Source organism: Panicum virgatum, chromosome 9K (genome assembly GCF_016808335.1).
Source record: "Panicum virgatum strain AP13 chromosome 9K, P.virgatum_v5, whole genome shotgun sequence".
Lineage (NCBI taxonomy): Eukaryota > Viridiplantae > Streptophyta > Magnoliopsida > Poales > Poaceae > Panicum > Panicum virgatum.
In genome coordinates this window covers 13,451,349-13,470,416 of record NC_053144.1, presented here as the reverse complement: position 1 = coordinate 13,470,416, position 19,068 = coordinate 13,451,349, and the positions used below count along the sequence as shown (strand labels likewise).

The window sequence follows — 19,068 nt, the reverse complement described above, 5'->3', positions numbered from 1 at the left end:
GGGGTCCGGGACCCGTGGGAGGTCCGGGGCCCCCGGCTGTTTTGGCTCAGCGCTCTCCTCTTCGGGACACGTGGTGACACCGGATCCGTTCCCGAGCGGGGAGCGGGTCCGGGACTGTTGGTCCGGTGTGGTGGAGGCGGACCCCAGGGGTCCAGTTATTCAGCTCCTTCGGGCGTAGTTACAGATAACTACGTGAGTCTTAACATAGCAAGAGGGGGTACCCTAGTCCAGAGGTACCGACACACATACCGTGCAAAACTTTGAAAAGTTTGCTTATGGACATCGCTTTTACTATTTTGATTGAATATTTTCATAGATAAAACTCGTCCTAACGGCAGGCGCCCTTGCGCTGGCTCAGCATGTGCAGTTTGTTCAGGACGCCACCATGGCTTTGGCTTTGGCTTTGGCTTCGACATAAGGGTGTTTTTTTTTTTGACGTCGAGTGTGAAGAATATTATATTTGGATGATATTTTTTTGGAGAGTTAGTTGGATGATGTATTTAGATCTTACCTCGAAGGTCTCCTCCTTCCTTTGATTTGTTTGCTTCGGAAAACTTCTCCCCAGCTTTTCTGTGGACTTGGACACGCGCTATCTGAAATGTCGCCTTCATCAAGCACCAGGGTGTCTCAAGGTAATCATGTTTTCCTTCCGTCTTTTGGTGAAAATATCATCTGAATAGAGAACTACACATTCTCATATCTCAAGCATATACTATTGTCGAAGGGAGAAGCACTCGGTGTTTTACGGATGGAAAACACTCAGATTTTTTGGGATGAAGAGATGGGCGGTAGGGAGGAGCCGCCCGAGACGAAGTAGGAGGTCGGCTGGGGGCGAGGACGCTGCAAAAACGGAACCCCCGGAGCGGAGAAGATGGAGGTAAACGGTGGTGGATCTGATCTGATCTTGCCGGGATAACAGTCTGGTGGTGGAGCTGACCAGAGGGCGGCGCTGTGTAACTGAGTTGGTGGCGGCGCGAGCGCGTCAAAAAACTCAAAGAAAAAATAACGGGATGCGACTTGCGAAAGGTAGAAAGAAGCCTTAGGTCACTCAGTTGTAGTGTCTGGATAGATCGGGCCGTTGAGTGAGTGCTGCTCATCCTATGGATGGAAGGATCGAGTGTCAAAAGGCGTAGAAACACCCGGGTTCTTTTTTTTTTGTGGCAGAAACACCCGAGTTCTGCATGCTAGTGCTATCTCCATTTCCATTCCTAAATAGACTGTCTATGCAGCAAGACGGTTGAGCCAAACTGCAGTGTTTAGCCCAAATTGCACTAATATGTAAGATTCAGGGTGACCTAATAATTTTTTTGCAGGTGCCGGCTGCATGAATTCTCACGTTCTTGTTTGAAGCAGGCTAGCCTAGGCTAGTTTCCTATATGTCCTTACAGGATGGATGATAAAGCCAGTGCTGCCTATAAGGCCCTGGAGCGCATGCTTCTTGACGAAGATGAAGCTCCAACTCCAATGAAGCTGCCATTATCACTTTTGGAAGCCATCACAAATAATTTCTCAGACGAGCAGGTACTCGGCAGAGGTGGATTCGCCGTGGTTTACAAGGTCGGCATTCCTCGACGACTCTCCCCACCGTGTTACGCCTTTTCTTAACCGCTGCTCTGTTTTATAAACTCATCTACATACATGATGACACGGCGAGCTGCGATTGCAGGGAATGCTTGGAAATAAGCCGGTCGCTGTGAAGAAGTTATTAGAGACGATCGATGTGGACGAGGAAAAATTCAAAAAAGAGATGCACTGTCTGATGAATTTACGGCATAAGAACGTAGTGCGATTTCTGGGGTACTGTGATGAAACACAGCAAAAATCGGTAGAATTTGATGGCAAGCCTGTCATAGCAGATCAACGAAACAGGTTACTCTGCTTTGAGTTTGTACCTAAGTGTCTCCAGGAGCATATCACCGGTAGGATCATTATTTTCTTCCGTGAAAATTGTTTTGTTTTTTAAATTTATAATTATTGAAAGATATACTGTGTGGTACTATTTGGCATTAGAAGCTTTACATTATATAATATAATAATAATATATACGAAATGTGTAACCCGTCCTACTGTCCTTTTCACAGCTGCATCTTGTGGACTAGAATGGAGGGTACGCTATCAAATAATCAAGGGAATATGTGATGCTTTACATTATCTTCATGAGAAGCATGCTGTCCTACTGTCCATGCAGATCTCAAACCTGCCAATATACTGCTAGATGACAACATGCTGCCAAAAATTGCTGACTTTGGTCTCTCAAGGTGCTTTGACGAAGACCAAAGCAAGACTATTACATCAAAACTGATTGGATCAATGTAAGATTGCTAAGCGCTCTCGAAAGCTCATCGTTTCATTTTCCATTCATCATCACAGTAATTATGTATATTTTTATATAGAGGATATTTGCCACAAGAGTTTTTCGATGGACACATCACATTGAAGCTAGATATATATAGTCTTGGTGTTATAATTAATGAGATGCTGACAGGAAACAAGGCAACTTCCTCAGAAGAGAATGTAAGAACAATTGCCTTCTTTCTGAAATTGATACGAATAGGCCTGCAGATGGAAATTGGATAATGTTTGAATTGATAACATAATCTTTTTTTCGAAACAAATTCGGGGGGGGGGGGGGGGGGACCTACTATTTCATTGATCGAAAGAGTTCCGAGACGGAGCGTTACAATGACACTTACAAAGATTATCTCGGCAAGCCGAGGGAGAACAACGTGAGGTCGGCTAAGCCGAAAAGAGAGAAAATACAAGAGAGGTTACATGGACACATCACAAATTCTAATACAGCTCAAGGGTACACCAAAAGTTTTCTACCAATCGTCCATGGGAGCCGCAACCAAACAACTTGCTTGCCAGATTCACAAGAGCCAAAATGCATCCACCCACCCCTCGCAGCTACGCCGCCCTGTGAGCCACCATCCTACGATTTGGGAGGGCTCGCCCAACAGAATGGGGGCTAAGGTTGGGGGAGACAACTTGACCAGAATGTCGCCGGAAACGACGACCTCCCTTCGAGCTGACAACGACACCAAGTAAGGCACATCCGGACGCCGTCCACCGCCATCCAACGCCCTTTGAGGGGAGGAAACCCCAAAGGAGGGATGGCCGGCAAAGGGCGAACTTCACCACCCGGCAATTGGTTTGGAGTCTCCATCAACAAGGAGAGCGCCGATGAAATAGAGGCACCAGCAGCGGACACTTGCGGAACCACGGTACAAACCAACTCAATGGGAGCTGCAACCGAACAACTTGCTTGCCAGTTTCACAAGAACCAAATTGCATCCACCCGTCCCTCGCAGCTACGCCGCCCTGTGAGCCACCCTCCTACGAATTGGGAGGGCTCGCCCGACAGAATGGAGGCTAAGGCTGGGGAGACAACTTGACCAGAATGTCGCCGGAAACGACGACCTCCCTTCGAGCTGACAGCGACACCAAGTAAGGCACATCCAGGCGCCGCCCACCGCCATCCAACGCCCTTTGAGGGGAGGAAGCCCCAAAGGAGGGAGGGCCGGCAAAGGACGAACTTCACCACCCAACAATTGGTTTGGAGTCTCCATCAACAAGGAGAGAGCCGACGAAGTAGAGGCGCCAGCAGCGGACACATGAGGAGCCACGGTAGAGTCCAAATGAAGCACGAGATGAGGCACAAAGGAACGGCCACCATGCTCATACCTCAGCTTGTCTTGAAGAGGTGATTGTGGAGGCATGGAGGCATAGGGAAGAGGAGGCATGGCGACAGGGCGGCCACCCTGGCTGCCCCCCGGCCACCATGATGGCCGCAGCCACACCGAGGGAGGCGCCTGCGACGGCATCTTCGCACACGCCACGGCCGGGCTCCGCGCCACGCCCAGCGGCCAGATCCAGCCTCCAAGGAGCCGGATCCGGCCACCAGGCGAGCTGCAGGACCGGGACGGCATGCCGGCCGCCGGCAGCAGTGAGACGCCGAGGATGCCCCTCCCTTGCCGTCGTGAGCGGGGAGAGGGCAGATCCGACCCGGCGCGAGGTGGATCTGACGCCGGCCGCCGGCGCCGGAGCCCCCAGCCATGCTGGCTCATCGAGAAGGAAGAGAAATACTGGAATGGAGGGGAGAGGCACGTGAGGAAGAGGCCCCGCCGCCGCCGTCCTTGAGCCCGGCGGGCTTCCGCGCAGAGGCCCTCTAGCGGCGGCGAGGTGAGGGATGGGAGGCGGAGGGGCTAGGGGGGCGGCGGCGGCGGACTGCTCGGGTCGCCCCTCGGGGGCGATGCGAGCGGGATGGGGGGGGGGGCTTTGGATCCACCCAATTGATAACATAATCTAGGCACACTTAATTACTATCAGTAAAACCTTATTTAAATCTTAAATGTTCTGTACTACAATTTGTATATTACGTATTTCATTTTCCAATACGTCCACCCTGCTTATCTTGAATTCTATCTCACTACTGCAAAATTGCAGGTACTTAAAAGTTGGAACGATAGGCTGGAGATGTCAGAGCGAGACATACCGTTGCAGCAAGTAAGAGCGTTCGCTGAGATCGCCAAAATGTGCACTGATCCCAACAAAGCGAATAGACCTTCTGCACACCGTATAATTGAAATGTTGGAGCTGGGAAGTGCTGATAAGTTTGATGAGGCAGGCACGAGTACTTCGTTAGTAGCACAGGTTTTGCTCATTACCAAACTAATACAGTACTATCTGTTGTGAGATCTTGGCCACCTTTATTTTAACTTCTTTTTGTTAGCGATTCTAGATGAAGTAAATTCTTCCCTAAAATGGCACTTCTAGAGCCCTAACAATGCAACTACTTTCTATAAGCGCGTAGTATATTGTCTCAAAAAGTTTTTTTTTTACTTTTAAATGTCAACAAGATGATACTTTAGCCATTAGATTTCACTTGTCATATATATTAAAAATTTGATAAATGATTTTATTTGAGGACCAGGCTATGTCGCAGGTGCCCAAGCCGCCGGCCGAGGTCCCAATCCCGGAGCACGGGGCCGGAGGTGGCGGCTCCAGCGGTGCCAGGGAGATGGAGCGGGAGCTCGACGAGAGGTTCGGCTACGACCGCAACTTCTCCGCCAAGTACGAGCTGGGGAAGGAGGTGGGGCGCGGCCACTTCGGCCACACCTGCCTTGCCCGCGCCCGCAAGGGAGACATGAGAGGCCAGACCCTCGCTGTCAAGGTCATCTCCAAAGCAGAGGTATCGCCATCTGTGATCCCGCACTCCTCTTTTACTCAATGCACAATATTTCGAGTTCAATCGGCCTGGCTTCTGCAGAGGGTCAGGAACCTACTATTTAGGGAAAAGAATTGTCATCCTCTCGTGATCCTTTCCTGTGATTTAGTAGATCATGGATTGGGTGTTAGTTTCGCAACACGAATTCAGTAACTCTGTAAAGCCACTAGCGCGGATGTTGCAATCATAAGTTCAGCACTTGCTTCTTGGTTGCCTTGCGCGGTGATCGGTTTTTTTGCGATCGAAGTGGCATTATTGGCATTTCCTGCAGGGTTAGTAGTACATTGTAGAGATCTTGTTTCAGCAATGCCACATTTAATGCTTTGTCTGTTTTCTGATCTGAGTGCTCAACTGATCATCCACCAGCTTCATTTTTCTTGTTTCCTTGTTCTTCTTTAAGCTACCGTGGGGGTATCAATTATGCAGTAGTAGATCACTAGCTTGGAAGTAACTGAGTTCTTTATGAGACCTCAGATAGCTTGTCGAATACTGGCATTGTAGATGTAGTATCTTCAAGATGCTGCAGTTGAGTGTCATGTGTTCAGGAGTTCCTCAATTCATTTTGCACCATTTTAATGATACAGCCAGAAGAAGAAGAAAGGATAAAGGGTTAGGAACAAATAAATATCTTTTAGATTTTTGGTACCAAAGCTGAGAATATGTTGATATTGAGAACTCTTTTCTACTGAGATTATCCATGCAGAAACTTAGACTGTCGAATCAGAAAGGTTTTGGTTTTAATCTCTGTTTCCCTTGGCATGTGGAATGTTTGTGCAGCAAGTTGATGAGAAAACTAGTATACAATAGGTGACAACTGACAAGACAAAACTCTGTGTGCGTATACGTGCATGGCAGCATTAATGTTCTCATGCACGTATCTTGTCGTTTTTGCGAGCGTCACGACTTCAATAAATTATTGACTATTTTCGATGTGCTACAAGTTTTTCTACTTTACCGAAATCATGTGAGCATTAGATGTATTTATTGAGTCTAATATGTTTTCCCCTTTTCGTATATTTCTTTATTTACATAGCATGCAATTTTATTTATTCCACATATACACTTACACGGTATAAATATTTGAGTAAATTGCACCCACCATACACCAACTTGTTAGGTGGGAGCAAATTAGTCCAACAACTTCTAAAATGCTCAATTTAGTACGATAACTTGACAGGTGGGTGTAGATCGGTCCAACAACTTGTAAATGCCCAATTCATTGCAATAACTTTGCAAATAGGTGCTTTCACAGTCCAAATATTACACGACAATGTAATTGACGCAAAGACTCAATAAACAATATATTCAATTTAGAACAAATGATTAAGTATTATTTGACCATTGATTTTTGTGTTGCGCCTGCGTGGCAATGTATTTGACCATGATAAGAACCCTCTGTTTAGAAATTAATGTTATGTCTTTACATTAATTATTTTTATATAGTGACTTAATTTGATTAAAACTATTTAATTTGACATTCAATATTGAAAAATTCATCTATTTTTGATATGTTTGATTATATGCATTGTTAAGCTAAAAAAGTCAATATGTTGATACAAACTATTGATACCTTTTAGGAGCTTGGTACATATATTTTTAAAGCCTCCTATATTCATTAGAAAAGAAAATGAGTTAAATAAAGTAATAAATAGAAACAAATATGAGCATTGTTGAATACATGAGCAGAAGCGTAGAAGTCTCTCTTATCGACTTCAGTGTTTCAGTGATGCTAATGGTGTAATTCTAAAATTTGATTGAATTTGAACTAATAAAAATTATAGATAGTTGAAAAGCAACAATCGGATCACCATAAAAAAATTTCATTTATAAAATTTAAAAATTATTGATGTTCATCTTACTATGTGTAATATGTTGTTGTTTTAATGGTGGTTAAATAATATATTATTTTTAACAAAATCATAATTAATTTATTCTGAGAATAAAATTATTAGCTACGACATGAAAATCTATGGTCAAGATGTGAATATATTATTTATTGTGACATGACGTTAGCAACAAATACATTATCGTATAACGTGTGGACTGTGAATATACCAATTTACCAAGTTATTGTACTAAATTAAGCATCTTCTAAATTGTTTATCAATCTGCACCTAGTTGTCAAGTAATTGTACTAAATTGAGCACTTTACAAGTTGTCAGACCAATTTGCACCCACCCATCAAGTTGTTGTATGGTAGGTGCAATTTACTCTAAATATTTTGACGTTAGAAGCTAACTGATGCTCAAGTGATTCTTTCAATTAAGCTCATAGATGACCCATCAGTTTGTGCCAAAATCACTTCCTGAACTCATTACCCCATGGGAAAAAATACCTCCTGGTTGTGATTTCATAATTCAAATTTTTGTTTGTACAATTGGTCTCAGCCTTTTCATCTTGTCGGGCAGATGACGACAGCAATCTCTATTGAGGATGTGCGCAGAGAGGTGAAAATTTTGAAGGCATTATCTGGCGGACATTCCAATCTTGTCAAGTTTTTCGATGCTTGTGAGGATGCCCTTAATGTCTACATAATCATGGAGTATGTTTTCCCCCTTGCCTCTACGTATCATTGATCAAGAAAATGTAAACACTGTGAATATTGCACGTGCTATCTTAAAACTGTATGTATGACTATGCTCAAAAGTCATATTGTCCACCTTGGGTGGATGTTGTCTTGCAGCGCATAACATTAGTTATAGGACTCGCTACCTGTTACTATAGGTCTTTTCTTTCGATCAAGTTTGGTGGGAAGTTACATGATAGCTGACGTTTTCTTCATCTGTATTGATCAGGCTTTGTGAAGGCGGAGGATTATTGGACAGAATATTATCCAGGTATTATATTTTCTTGGGAAAAATTTTGTGAGTGCCACTACAAGTGGAGATTTGCAACATTACTGATGTTCTTCTTTTTACAGGGGTGGAAGATACAATGAAGGGGATGCAAAAATTATTGTTGAACAGATATTAAATGTTGTTGCTTTTTGCCATCTTCAGGGTGTTGTTCACCGTGATCTGAAGCCAGAGGTCTGTGGACTTAATGTTGAGTATATAAACAGAATAGGATTTATCTTGTTGATCTGTACCTTCTGATAGTTCCACCCTTGAATGTTGTTTAACAGAATTTCCTATTCAGCACTATGGATGAACATTCTCCTATGAAGATTATTGATTTTGGCCTCTCAGATTTTATAAGACCAGGTATTACCTCCACACAAGGATCATCCAAGTGTAAAGGGCTTCTGTTTTATAGATATGTTATAATCCACTGGCATAAATGAAATAAGTCCAAAATGTGTTCCAAAGGCTGATGCTCCCCCCCCCCCCCCCCTCTCTACAGATGAAAGGCTTAATGACATTGTTGGCAGTGCATACTATGTTGCTCCAGAAGTCTTGCGTAGATCATATAGTACAGAAGCAGACATGTGGAGTATTGGTGTTATCACTTATATATTACTTTGTGGTATCAGACCATTCTGGGCACGAAGTGAATCAGGGATTTTCCGCTCAGTGCTGTCAGCTGATCCTGATTTTGATGTTACACCATGGCAATCAGTATCTCCTGAAGCTAAAGATTTTGTCAAAAGACTTCTTAACAAGGACTACAGAAAAAGAATGACTGCTGCCCAGGCACTCTGTAAGTGCTCTCACTTGCATATATATATTTTTTCACTTCTAGTGTCTGCATATCAACTGTATTCAACATTTATTCATACGTCTGACGGTAGTCTTCTTATGTGTTGTTTGCATGTTGCAGCTCACCCCTGGTTGCGAGATGAGCGCCGACAAATACCTCTTGATATGCTAGTATTCAAGTTGGTCAAGGCATATCTTCGTTCGACGCCTCTTAAACGGGCAGCATTGAAGGTTAATATTTTAGTTCCTCTGGGCATTTAACTACACCTGTTTTGTTTTGTTTTGTTTTTTTGGGACGAACTACACCTGTTTTGTTGATGGTTTAGTGAAAAACAGCAATGTTTTACATGGCATACATTTGAACTACACTACCTGTCTACCTTTACTTCTACATTACAAAATTAGCTGGTTTGGTTTAATATAAGCAGTGCAGGGAGCTGTGGAGCTGAAAAGATAGAGCTATATGCATTATTGTTTCCTCTCCTTGTTGCATCGGTCTTGCTAAAATCACATTATCCAATTTACAGTCGTGTTAATTTTATTTGTCTCGTTTGTTCGGCAGGCTTTGTCAAGAGCAGTAACAGAAGATGAGCTTATCTACATCAGAGCACAGTACAACTTTTTAGAACCAAACAGCAGAGATGGTCGAATATGTATGGACAACTTCAGGATGGTAAGTGCTAACAAATAACAATTTACAGTTGGCTTGTTCATATTCTATTTTGGACATGTATTATGATATATTGAAGCTTTTTCCATGTTTAGGACACTATACTCAACTTTCCCTTTTCACCCCTTTAATTATGCAGGCTCTTTTACAGAACTCGACAGATGCTATGAAGGAATCCGGAACACTTGAGATCTTATATGGGGTATGAAATACATAATCTATACACAACTTTATTTCTTCCCCGTTTTGGATGTATATGCCGTGTAAGGCTCAGTGTTTCATTTTATGAGGGTAATCACCTTCAGCTGGAGCAACTCGCATATAGGAGAATGGACTTTGAGGAGTTCAGAGCTGCTACAATCAGCCCTTACCAGCTTGAGGCTGTGGCACGGTGGGAAGAAATCGCCAATACTGCATTCGAGTACTTTGAGCAAGAAGGCAACCGTGCTATCACAATCGAGGAGCTGGCTCAGGTATGTAACCTAATTATACTGAACTGAATGACGAATTGAACCTTTGGTCTCGTGTAGATGCTAATCAAGTTACCTCTCCTCTCGTTTACAGGAGATGAATCTTTCCTCAGCGGCGTATTATTCCATCGTCTGCGACTGGATTAGACCGTCGGATGGCAAGCTTAGCCTTCTAGGCTACACCAAGTTTTTGCATGGATTGACCGTCGGATATGTAAGCTTGGGGGCTGGACATAGTAATTATAAATCCAACCTGAGTCTTGAATGCTGAGTAAATCGCAGCCACATTATGACTCCTATATTTTGCTTGGTATACCTGCGAGCAGAGGGCATTACGCTCGACTCGAGCCTCCCTGTATGGAAACCCGAGTAAATAAATACTAAATGCAATGCAGGCCCCTCCTGTAGTTCTGTGACACCGTGTGATAAACAAAAGCGCCTTCCTCTGAGGGAATTGCCCTCGCCGTCGCCGATCGTTCTCCGAGCCAAAGCCTTCAGGGACGAGATCTCTCTGGTGCCTCCGTGGATTATCTTCATCAGCTGCCTTCATGGAGATTGGAGAAGACGATCGGGCCTAGCGCACACCAGCTTATATAGGAATAAAAAAAAATGGTGCAAGGGGTCAAACGAGCGAACCAGAGCGACCACACAGAGCAACCCCGCATGGTAACCCGGAGAGCATCGCGCCAAACCACATGTGCTGCGTATTGGAACAGGCCCTCTCGTTTCTACGAAGAAACTTTAGCCCAGTCATATTAAAGAGAATCTTGCTATTTATAATATTAAATAAAATTTAATTCTAAAACTTTTAGCATAGATAGATGCTAATGCGCGAGACGAATCTAATGAGTCTAACTAATCCTTAATTTGCTATAGTGATACTATAGTAAACATCTGTTAATCATGAATTAATTATGCACATTAGATTCATCTTGCGAATTAGTCTAGGGATTATACAAATTAGTTTTGTATAGACTTTATTTAATAATCCTAAATAATAAGATTCTCTTTGAGGTGATAGGGCTAAAGCTTAGCCACCCCTTAGCCAGCCTTGCTCAACGAAAGGACCACATCGATCGCTGCATCGAGATGCGCAATGGTAGAAAAATCATTTGTCGTCGGTATCTATGAAATCATATATTAATTAACTATATTAGGCTCATAGATATCCTGCGAGTTACTTCCTCCGTTCTTTTTTTTTTTGAAACCACTTCCTCCGTTCTTAAAAGAATGCAACTCTCGCTGCATGAGGAATCAAACAATTTTAAGTACGATTAACTTTTACAAAATAGTATTATTAACATATATGTTACAAATTAAATAAGTATTATTAGACTAATCATATAATATTATTTTATACTAAATCTATTTGGAAAAATAAGTGTTAGTGAATTTTTGTATAACTTTGATCAACTTAAAATTATTTGACTCCTCAAAAAACGAGAGTTGCATTCTTTTGAGACCAGAGGGAACGTATTGCTTACTATCATGTCATTATACATGTCGTACGTGGTCAAATAATGAAAGTGTGCAGTCTTTGAAATTAGCAAACTTTAATGTGAGTTTTATAGAAGTGAAATGAGTATTAAATTTTATGCAACATTAGCAAATTTTACTGAGGTAGCAGAGTCATTATGAGAAAAGAGCAGGAGTTTCATAGGATGAGAGTGGAGTTTCATCACCATAACTCTCCACTAGGCCAGAAACAATTTGTGCTGGCAGGGACTATTTACCGTGCTGGCGGGCGTAGTTGGAACCCGCCAGCACAAAACCACCAGGGCCCACTCAGCTAGCGCCCGCCAGCACAAAGGGTATCTTTGTTGGCGGGCCTCTTAAACGCACTCCAAGAAAGACTAGTACATTTGTGCTGGCGGGCGGTTATGTTGCCCGCCAGCATAAATACCATTTGTGGTGGCGGACTGTTATGTGGCCCGCCACCACTAATCACCACTAAATATCTCGCACTGTTTCTTCTCCACACAGTCATCCTCTTTGGACTGTGCCCGAGAGGAGCTCGGGTACAACTCCAAAATCACCAAATACAAGGGGGGAGGTTTTGTTCTTGAATTTTTTTGGAGGAGGTGACTCTAAAAGATAAGTTTGTGCCATATTTAGCTTTTTTTTCAAGTTTAATCCATAGTTTAGAGTTAAATTGTGTTGTCTTTGGAGGAGAGCATCCATGGTGTTCTTCCTCATTCTAGAGGCAATTGAGCTAGAAGTTAATTTATTTCCATTCTTTCTTTAATGATTAGGCATGATTGAACCATTGCTTACAAGTTTTAATATGTTTTTCCTCCATTATGAGCTTGGAAATCATCTAGATCTAGATCTGGATCTAGGTTTAGGAAAAATAGGAGAGAGAAAGGGTATGAGCTTGGTTTTTCAATAATAGTTTACTTTTTTATGCAGTATTATCTATAACTAGAAGCTTGTCTTTTACTCTTAATTTATCTTAATAAATTGTAGATAATATTTTTCTACTTTAAAGTGCCGACTGGTTTCTCATCAAACATCAGGTCACTAATGTCAATGAAAGACCTCACAATTACTGGCTATAACTCCCATGATTGTCATGTGATGATCACAGTTTTTCTTGCTATTGCGATCCGGGCTATCAAACCAATATTCGTCAAGATGGTTATCACACGGATGTGTTACTTCTTCAATACGATTTCTAAGAAAGTGATCGATTGCGTAGAACTGGCTAGACTCCAGCTATTTGTGGCCGAAACTCAGGCCCAACTTGAGATGTGCTTCCCTCCATCCTTTTTTGATATTATGGAACATCTCATGATCCACATGGCCAACCAGATAACTGAACTAGGGCCTATGTACTTCCATCAGATGTGGACATATGAACGGTTCATGTCAGCTCTCAATGGATATATGAGAAACAGCGCATTCCCAGAGGGTTCAATGATGGAGAGCTACCATACAAAAGAGAGTATTGATTGCTGCATAGATTACATAAAAGATAGGAGAGCTGTTGGTTTGCCGGTATCTCGACATGAGGGGAGGTTGTCCGGAAGAGGAACTATTGGAAAGAAAAGATTTGTCGATAGTGACAACAAACAGTTGGAGAAAGCTCATTCCAGTGTTCTACAACAACTCACATTAGTGGAGCCCTACATCCAGCAACACTTAAATGAGATTGAGTCAGAAAGTAGTAATGGTCGCTCGCAGGATTGGATCATCAAAGAGCACAAGCGTCATTTCTCATCATGGTTTAGGGACCATGAACACCAATTTCAAGGAGATTCCACAAATGAAGTAACATTAACAAGATTGGCTTCTGGACCGTCAAGCAATGTCACATCATGGCAAGCATATGAAATAAATGGGTACACATTTTATACCATTGAAAAGGACAACAAGAGCGTGGCATACCAAAATAGTGGTGTTCGCATAGAGGCTATTGACACATCCGGACAAACTGTAACTTACTACGGTTTCATAGAGGAAATATGGGAACTTGACTATGGAGCGAATATTCGGATTCCCGTCTTTCGGTGCCAATGGGTCAAACACCCGCAAGGAATTGCAGTGGACAACTATGGGTTAACACTTGTGGATCTAGCCAACGTCGGTTATAAAGATGACCCTTGGGTGCTCGCCGATCGTGTCGCACAAGTATTCTATATATCCAACCCCGCAAATGCAAAGAAACACATTGCTATCTCTTGGAAACAAAGGATTCTTGGAGTTGATGGTGTAGAGGACGTTGAGGAATACAATCAGTACGAAGAATTGGAAGTTTTCAAAGAGCTAGAAAAAATAATTAAGAAGGTAGAAGGAAGCATAGACAAATTCGAGAATCCCTGGGCGCGCAAAGACTGTGAAGAAATGTTTGTTAAAGGATAAATTGTGTGTGATGTGTGAATTTAGTGTAATATTATTAATTATCTTGTAAGACTATTATTAATTGTGTGAGATGTGTGAATTTAGTGTACTATTATTAATTATCTTGTAAGATTTGTTAAAGGATAAATTGTTCCTAAGATTTGTTAGAGGAAAAATTAAATGATTTTCTTTAATACTTGTCCATATTAATACTGCATTATAGGCATCGCAATATTGCTGGCGGATCACTTAACTTAACCGCTAGGATAGATCTGTGCTGGCGGGCCCCTTAATCCACCCACCAGCACGCGGGTGGTTTAAGTCACCCGCCATGAAAGATCTCTACTGGCGGGTGGATTAAGGGGCCCGCCAGCCCAGATACTCCACTAGTATATAATGCGGGCGCCCCCCAAATTATTTCTAAGTCCTGGCGCGAAACTGAAACGACGCCGTGAGGCTGCCAAATTTTCCCGCGCCACCCCGCCGCCGTTGCCGGACCTCGCCCCAACGGCGAGCGTTGCTGCCCTACGACCCGCCCCAGACCCCGAGCGCCGCTGCTATAGCCCCGACCTCGAGCACCCGAGGCCCCGAGCGCCGCCGCCGCCCTTGCCAACTGCGACACGGCGGCGTGGCTACGCCCACGGCCCCGAGCGTCCGCCTCCACCTCCGGCACCGAGCGCCGCCGCCCTAGGGACCCCACGCCGAGCGACGCCGCCGCCCTGCGCCCCCGGCCCTGAGCGCCACCGGTGCCCTTGGCCCCACGCCGGCGCAGCTACGCCCCCGGCCCCGAGCTCCGCGCGCGGTTCGCCTCCACCTCCGGATGGGAGCGCCGCCGGCGCCCACGCCCCCGGCCCCGAGCACCGCCGCCAGGTCGATGCCGCCAACTCGCACCGCCATGTCGACGCCGCCGGACACTGCACCGACCACCGCGGCAGAACCTGCCCCGACGACCGCGGCTGCACTTGCCTCGACGTCCCCTCCCCTTCCCATGACGACCGCGGTTTGCTCTTTTTCTTGATTTGAGTACTTGCTAGTGCCAACATTTGCAAAAATTGGAAAACATCATCAAATTAGTGCTCCTGGTTCATTTGGAGTATTTGCCTCATGTTCTGCTGCCCCTGTTAGTTTCCAGAATTGATGTGGCTATGTTATACTTCTATTATCTCTGCTATTCTTGTTAAAACAATTCAGTAGGCCAGCCGCTCATGCTTTGATCCTTCTGGTGCCCCTCCTATTAGTGATGAAGGTTCTATTTGTGTTTGTTTCACTGGAGCACCCTTGCGTCAAATTAGAAAAATGGAATTCTGGATCACCCTTGCATAATCCATCCATAATGTCTCATCACTTAATTATATTTCAATGCTAATAGCAATGTGGAGTTATATTCAGCTATATTTCTGGATATTAATGACTTCAAATTATGATGAGTGCTATGAATATTTCTGAATATTAATGACTTCAAATTATTTCAATGCTAATAGCAATGTGGAGTTATATTTCTGAATATTCAGCTACCTTTAGAGTTGATGGTACTTAATATCCATAATATTCAGCGAGTTGTTGTTATTTTGTTACCTTGCTACTTAATTATACACTTCATAAATCATTATTTTGTTATGCTTGTACTAGCAGTAGAGTTGTTGGATCTTACATAACCTTGCTAAAACAATCAATAGATAAGTTTTTTTCCTTAATTGTAATATGTAATTATATGGGCTTACAAATGAAGCCTACAAATGAAGCCCATATTCAAGAGGCCGAAGAATCATCGGACGATGAAGGATACTCTTCTTGTGGCTTTTTAACCCCGGATGAATATCAACCAAGCCCACCGAGGCATCGTCGACGCCTAGAGGAAGAAGACCCCGAATATGATCCTTCCGCGGAAGTAAGACTAGTTTTGTAATGTTTTTGTTATATTCATCATTTGATCATATATGAAGATAATAAATGCATATATTATTTGATTTACAGCAAGACGTCGAATCTCCAATGCAATCCCCACGGCGACAACACATAGTTGTTAGCCAAGTTGTAGAGGATGTCATTGTCTCTGCCCCACAACCTTCGGGTACTACAACTTCAACTAGTAAGACGAAGCGTAAACGTGGGCAGCGAAGCGTGAATCAAATTCCTACAGTGTGTCTTGTAGTGGAAGAGGTTAGTCCAAGAGGCAAGCTGTAACGTCCCGCCTCCCCGAGACCGGGCCCGCTTACATCTGGCTGCTTTCTAGGATATAGACTGTCCTCACAGACCAACACCAGTTTTTTCTGCACACTTTGTCCTCACTCGTGCGCACCCGGGAAGAACTTCCCGGTCGGTCACCCATCCCCAAATTTCTCCGGGCCAAGCACGCTTAACCTCGGAGTTCTTTGGAGACCGGCTTCCGGAAAAGAAGTTGCAACTTGTTGGTATGAGTATCCTATTAATCCTATTAAGCCCTGGGCCGGGGTGTCACACAAGCCCATATTACCAGAAGGGATATGGGCTAGATTTCGGAATGTGTGTGGAGCCATTGCCAGGGACCAACTACAGACCTGGATCACCACTACTAATTGGAAGAAGGTGCCTGATTCGATTAAGGAGTCTATGTGGGCTGCACGGCAAGCATGCTTTAGGTTCCCAGAAGGAAAACCAAAGGAAGATGCAAAGAAATTTGCGATGCTCACCCTAGGGACAACTTTCAGGAACTTCCGATATACTCTCCATAAAGATTATGCCAAGAAAGGGTTGAGTCCTAAAATCAAATTCGGGAAGATTCCTGATGCAATGTGGGAAGAGTTCAAACTGATGAAGGAAACGGCAGAGGCAAAAGCTTTGAGTGAAAAGATGACCAAGAAGGCTCAAAAGGCCGCCGAGAATCCCCATCACTTGGGTGCTGGTGGCTACGATGGCAAGATCTCTCACTGGAGGAGAGAGGAAGAAGAACGAAGGAAAGCAAGTTAACAGACCTGTTTGATGGCATTCCTGAACGTGGTAAGTACTGGTGCCTAGCTCGACGACCAAGGTACAGAGAGGGAAAGGTTGTATTTGAGAACCCGACCACTGCGGAAATTTATGAAAGATTGGCGCAGGTCGTTGATGCGGAAAAACAAGGTCTTTTCCATCCTGACAGGGAGAAAGATCAACTAACTGCTGCGATTGGCACTGCAGAGCACTCTGGACGTGTTCGAGGGGTTTCATCATCGTTGCCCTGGAAACAAGCATTTCCCAATGACCCCGGCTACAGGAAATGTGACCGTTACAAGAAAGACCTTGAAGAAAAGATGAGAGCAATTGCAAAAGAAGAGTTCTCTCAGTTATTGGCCAGCCAGCAAGGGTCCTTAGTGCCACATACAGCACAAGCTAACCAAGAGGTGATAGTTGCCCAATCTGGATTGATTGCTCCGAGCAGTGTCGGGTCCACAACACAGCATAAGTATCTGGTTGATGATATACAAGTGGATACACCTTGCATGCTGGTTGTGCCATATGGAAAGAAACTAAATAAGTTCCGTGAAGTCGCAACTGCCATGGCGGTAATGGGTCACGTGTTTCCAAGGCCACCTGCTCCAGAATACGCCTGGGTACAAGTCGTTAAGGTGATGGACTCTACTTGTGAGTTAGACATCGCTACTGATGAAGGGATTGAGGTTCTTGGAGATGCGATCAATCAATACGTTCAGTGGCATCGACGAGATATCATTTTGCAAGGTTGTTCGAGCCAAGAACTACAACCCGGACCAGAGGCGAATATAGAGTATGCAGCGCTATTCCCTGTCCCGGAAGAAAACAATCGCGAGCAGGATCAAACAACACTTGTAGGCAATGACAGAGTAGATGATTTTCCACATCATGATCCGACACCAGTAGATGCTAACATTGAGACCCGGCACCCCGTCTTGCCATCACCGAAGTCAGCAACCAAGATCACAGAAATGCCATCACCGCAAGCCCCACCAAAGATGCCGAAAATACCTCGTATGATCACTACATATGGAAAGGCACCATCTGCATATGTTGATAAGTTTCTAAGAGCAATGAATAACCCGCCTTCATCTTTCAAAAATAAGGAGAAGGCGCCTCTACAAAAAGATTTTGATGTTAGGGATCTTTTCTCATATGAAGTTGAAATAACCCCGGAAAATTATGAGCATGGCAAGTCATTCTTGCCTCACGTGGATTTACAGTTGAGCCCGTGGGAATTGATAAAGTTTCATGCCTGGATCATGAAGGCGATGAAACATGGGATCAAGGAAATCACCGCGATGGTCCCACCTTCTATTTTCAACAATCCAGTCCCGCATCAAATAGTCATTGATTTTGAGGACTTACATAGACTTTACCGTCGGCGACATATGGATGTCAATCTCGTTACTGTGTTTTGCCTGTAAGTGTGACATCTATCTTTGTATATATATGTGAATTTATATTAATGCATGCTACCTGACATGTACGTCTGACGTCTATCTTTGTAGGATGCAATGGCAGGAGGAAGTTAAGACACAAAGGCACAAGGTCGCGTACCTTGACCCGGCGCGAATTCACCAAACCGAGCACAACTTCAAGTTGAACGAAAAGGTACAAGAACAACTAAAAGCTGTGAAAACCAAGAAGGCAAAATATGACATCAAAGAAGAGGCGCACAAAAAAGAAAGGCACAAGGTATCCGTCTACATTGCAAAAGTGATGCTGAAGAGGGTTGATAAGGATTGGCTCATGGCTCCATATGGATTTGAGTAAGTTTGCTTTAATTGCCATACATTATGTGGTAATTAATGTTAATGTAGCATATAATAAATGATGTTATTATGCAGCAACCATTGGATTGCTATAATGATTATACCCAAGATCGGAAGAGCAGTGGTCCTAGACTCAGCCGACTATGACCGAAAACAATACAGGGAGTTCATAGGCGTTTTACAAAAGTAAGATATTTCTTGACATTCCAATTCCATGCATATTTAGTTTGTCAATAATTTATGCATTTCTAAATTATTACCTTATTAATTATTACTATATGTCATTCTAACCTTACAGCGCGTACCGCCTCTACGTCATGAAAGGCAGGCCACATCCACCGGACTGGAAGGAAATTATGAACATTCGATATAATTTCCATGTAAGAATATAGCACTTCAACTTTATTGGTTATGTAAGTATGCACTCTATATATAATTTTTTTATGAAGTGCCACAAGCAACCTCCTGGCTTGGTGCTATGTGGCTACTACGTGTGCGAGTT

At 43.6% G+C, this 19,068-nt stretch overlaps 2 protein-coding genes across 7 annotated transcripts; both read left to right on the top strand.

Annotated features, from left to right (window-relative positions):
• Positions 1 to 520: 520 nt before the first annotated feature.
• Positions 521 to 10,421, top strand: LOC120650182 (CDPK-related kinase 3-like). 6 transcript variants are annotated; one of them, XM_039927208.1, is made up of 17 exons: positions 521 to 632; positions 1,314 to 1,557; positions 1,667 to 1,919; positions 2,189 to 2,312; positions 2,394 to 2,514; positions 4,447 to 4,653; positions 4,946 to 5,191; positions 7,636 to 7,769; positions 8,023 to 8,064; positions 8,148 to 8,256; positions 8,352 to 8,430; positions 8,570 to 8,866; positions 8,987 to 9,096; positions 9,428 to 9,538; positions 9,675 to 9,737; positions 9,841 to 10,008; positions 10,100 to 10,421. In XM_039927208.1, exons 2-17 carry the CDS (start codon positions 1,390 to 1,392, stop codon positions 10,274 to 10,276), a joined length of 2,409 nt encoding a protein of 802 aa, XP_039783142.1. In that variant the 5' UTR covers positions 521 to 632; positions 1,314 to 1,389; the 3' UTR covers positions 10,277 to 10,421. The 6 variants fall into 6 exon arrangements, with proteins under 6 accessions (XP_039783142.1, XP_039783140.1, XP_039783141.1 ...); XM_039927206.1 differs by having other exon boundaries at positions 4,934 to 5,191; XM_039927207.1 differs by lacking the exon at positions 521 to 632 and having other exon boundaries at positions 1,024 to 1,557; positions 4,934 to 5,191.
• A 5,876-nt stretch (positions 10,422 to 16,297) lies between these two features.
• LOC120650183 lies at positions 16,298 to 19,068 on the top strand. Its single transcript, XM_039927212.1, has 4 exons — positions 16,298 to 18,214; positions 18,303 to 18,563; positions 18,642 to 18,752; positions 18,865 to 19,068. The coding sequence occupies exons 1-4, from the start codon at positions 17,112 to 17,114 to the stop codon at positions 18,956 to 18,958; spliced, it is 1,569 nt and encodes a 522-aa protein (XP_039783146.1). The 5' UTR covers positions 16,298 to 17,111; the 3' UTR covers positions 18,959 to 19,068.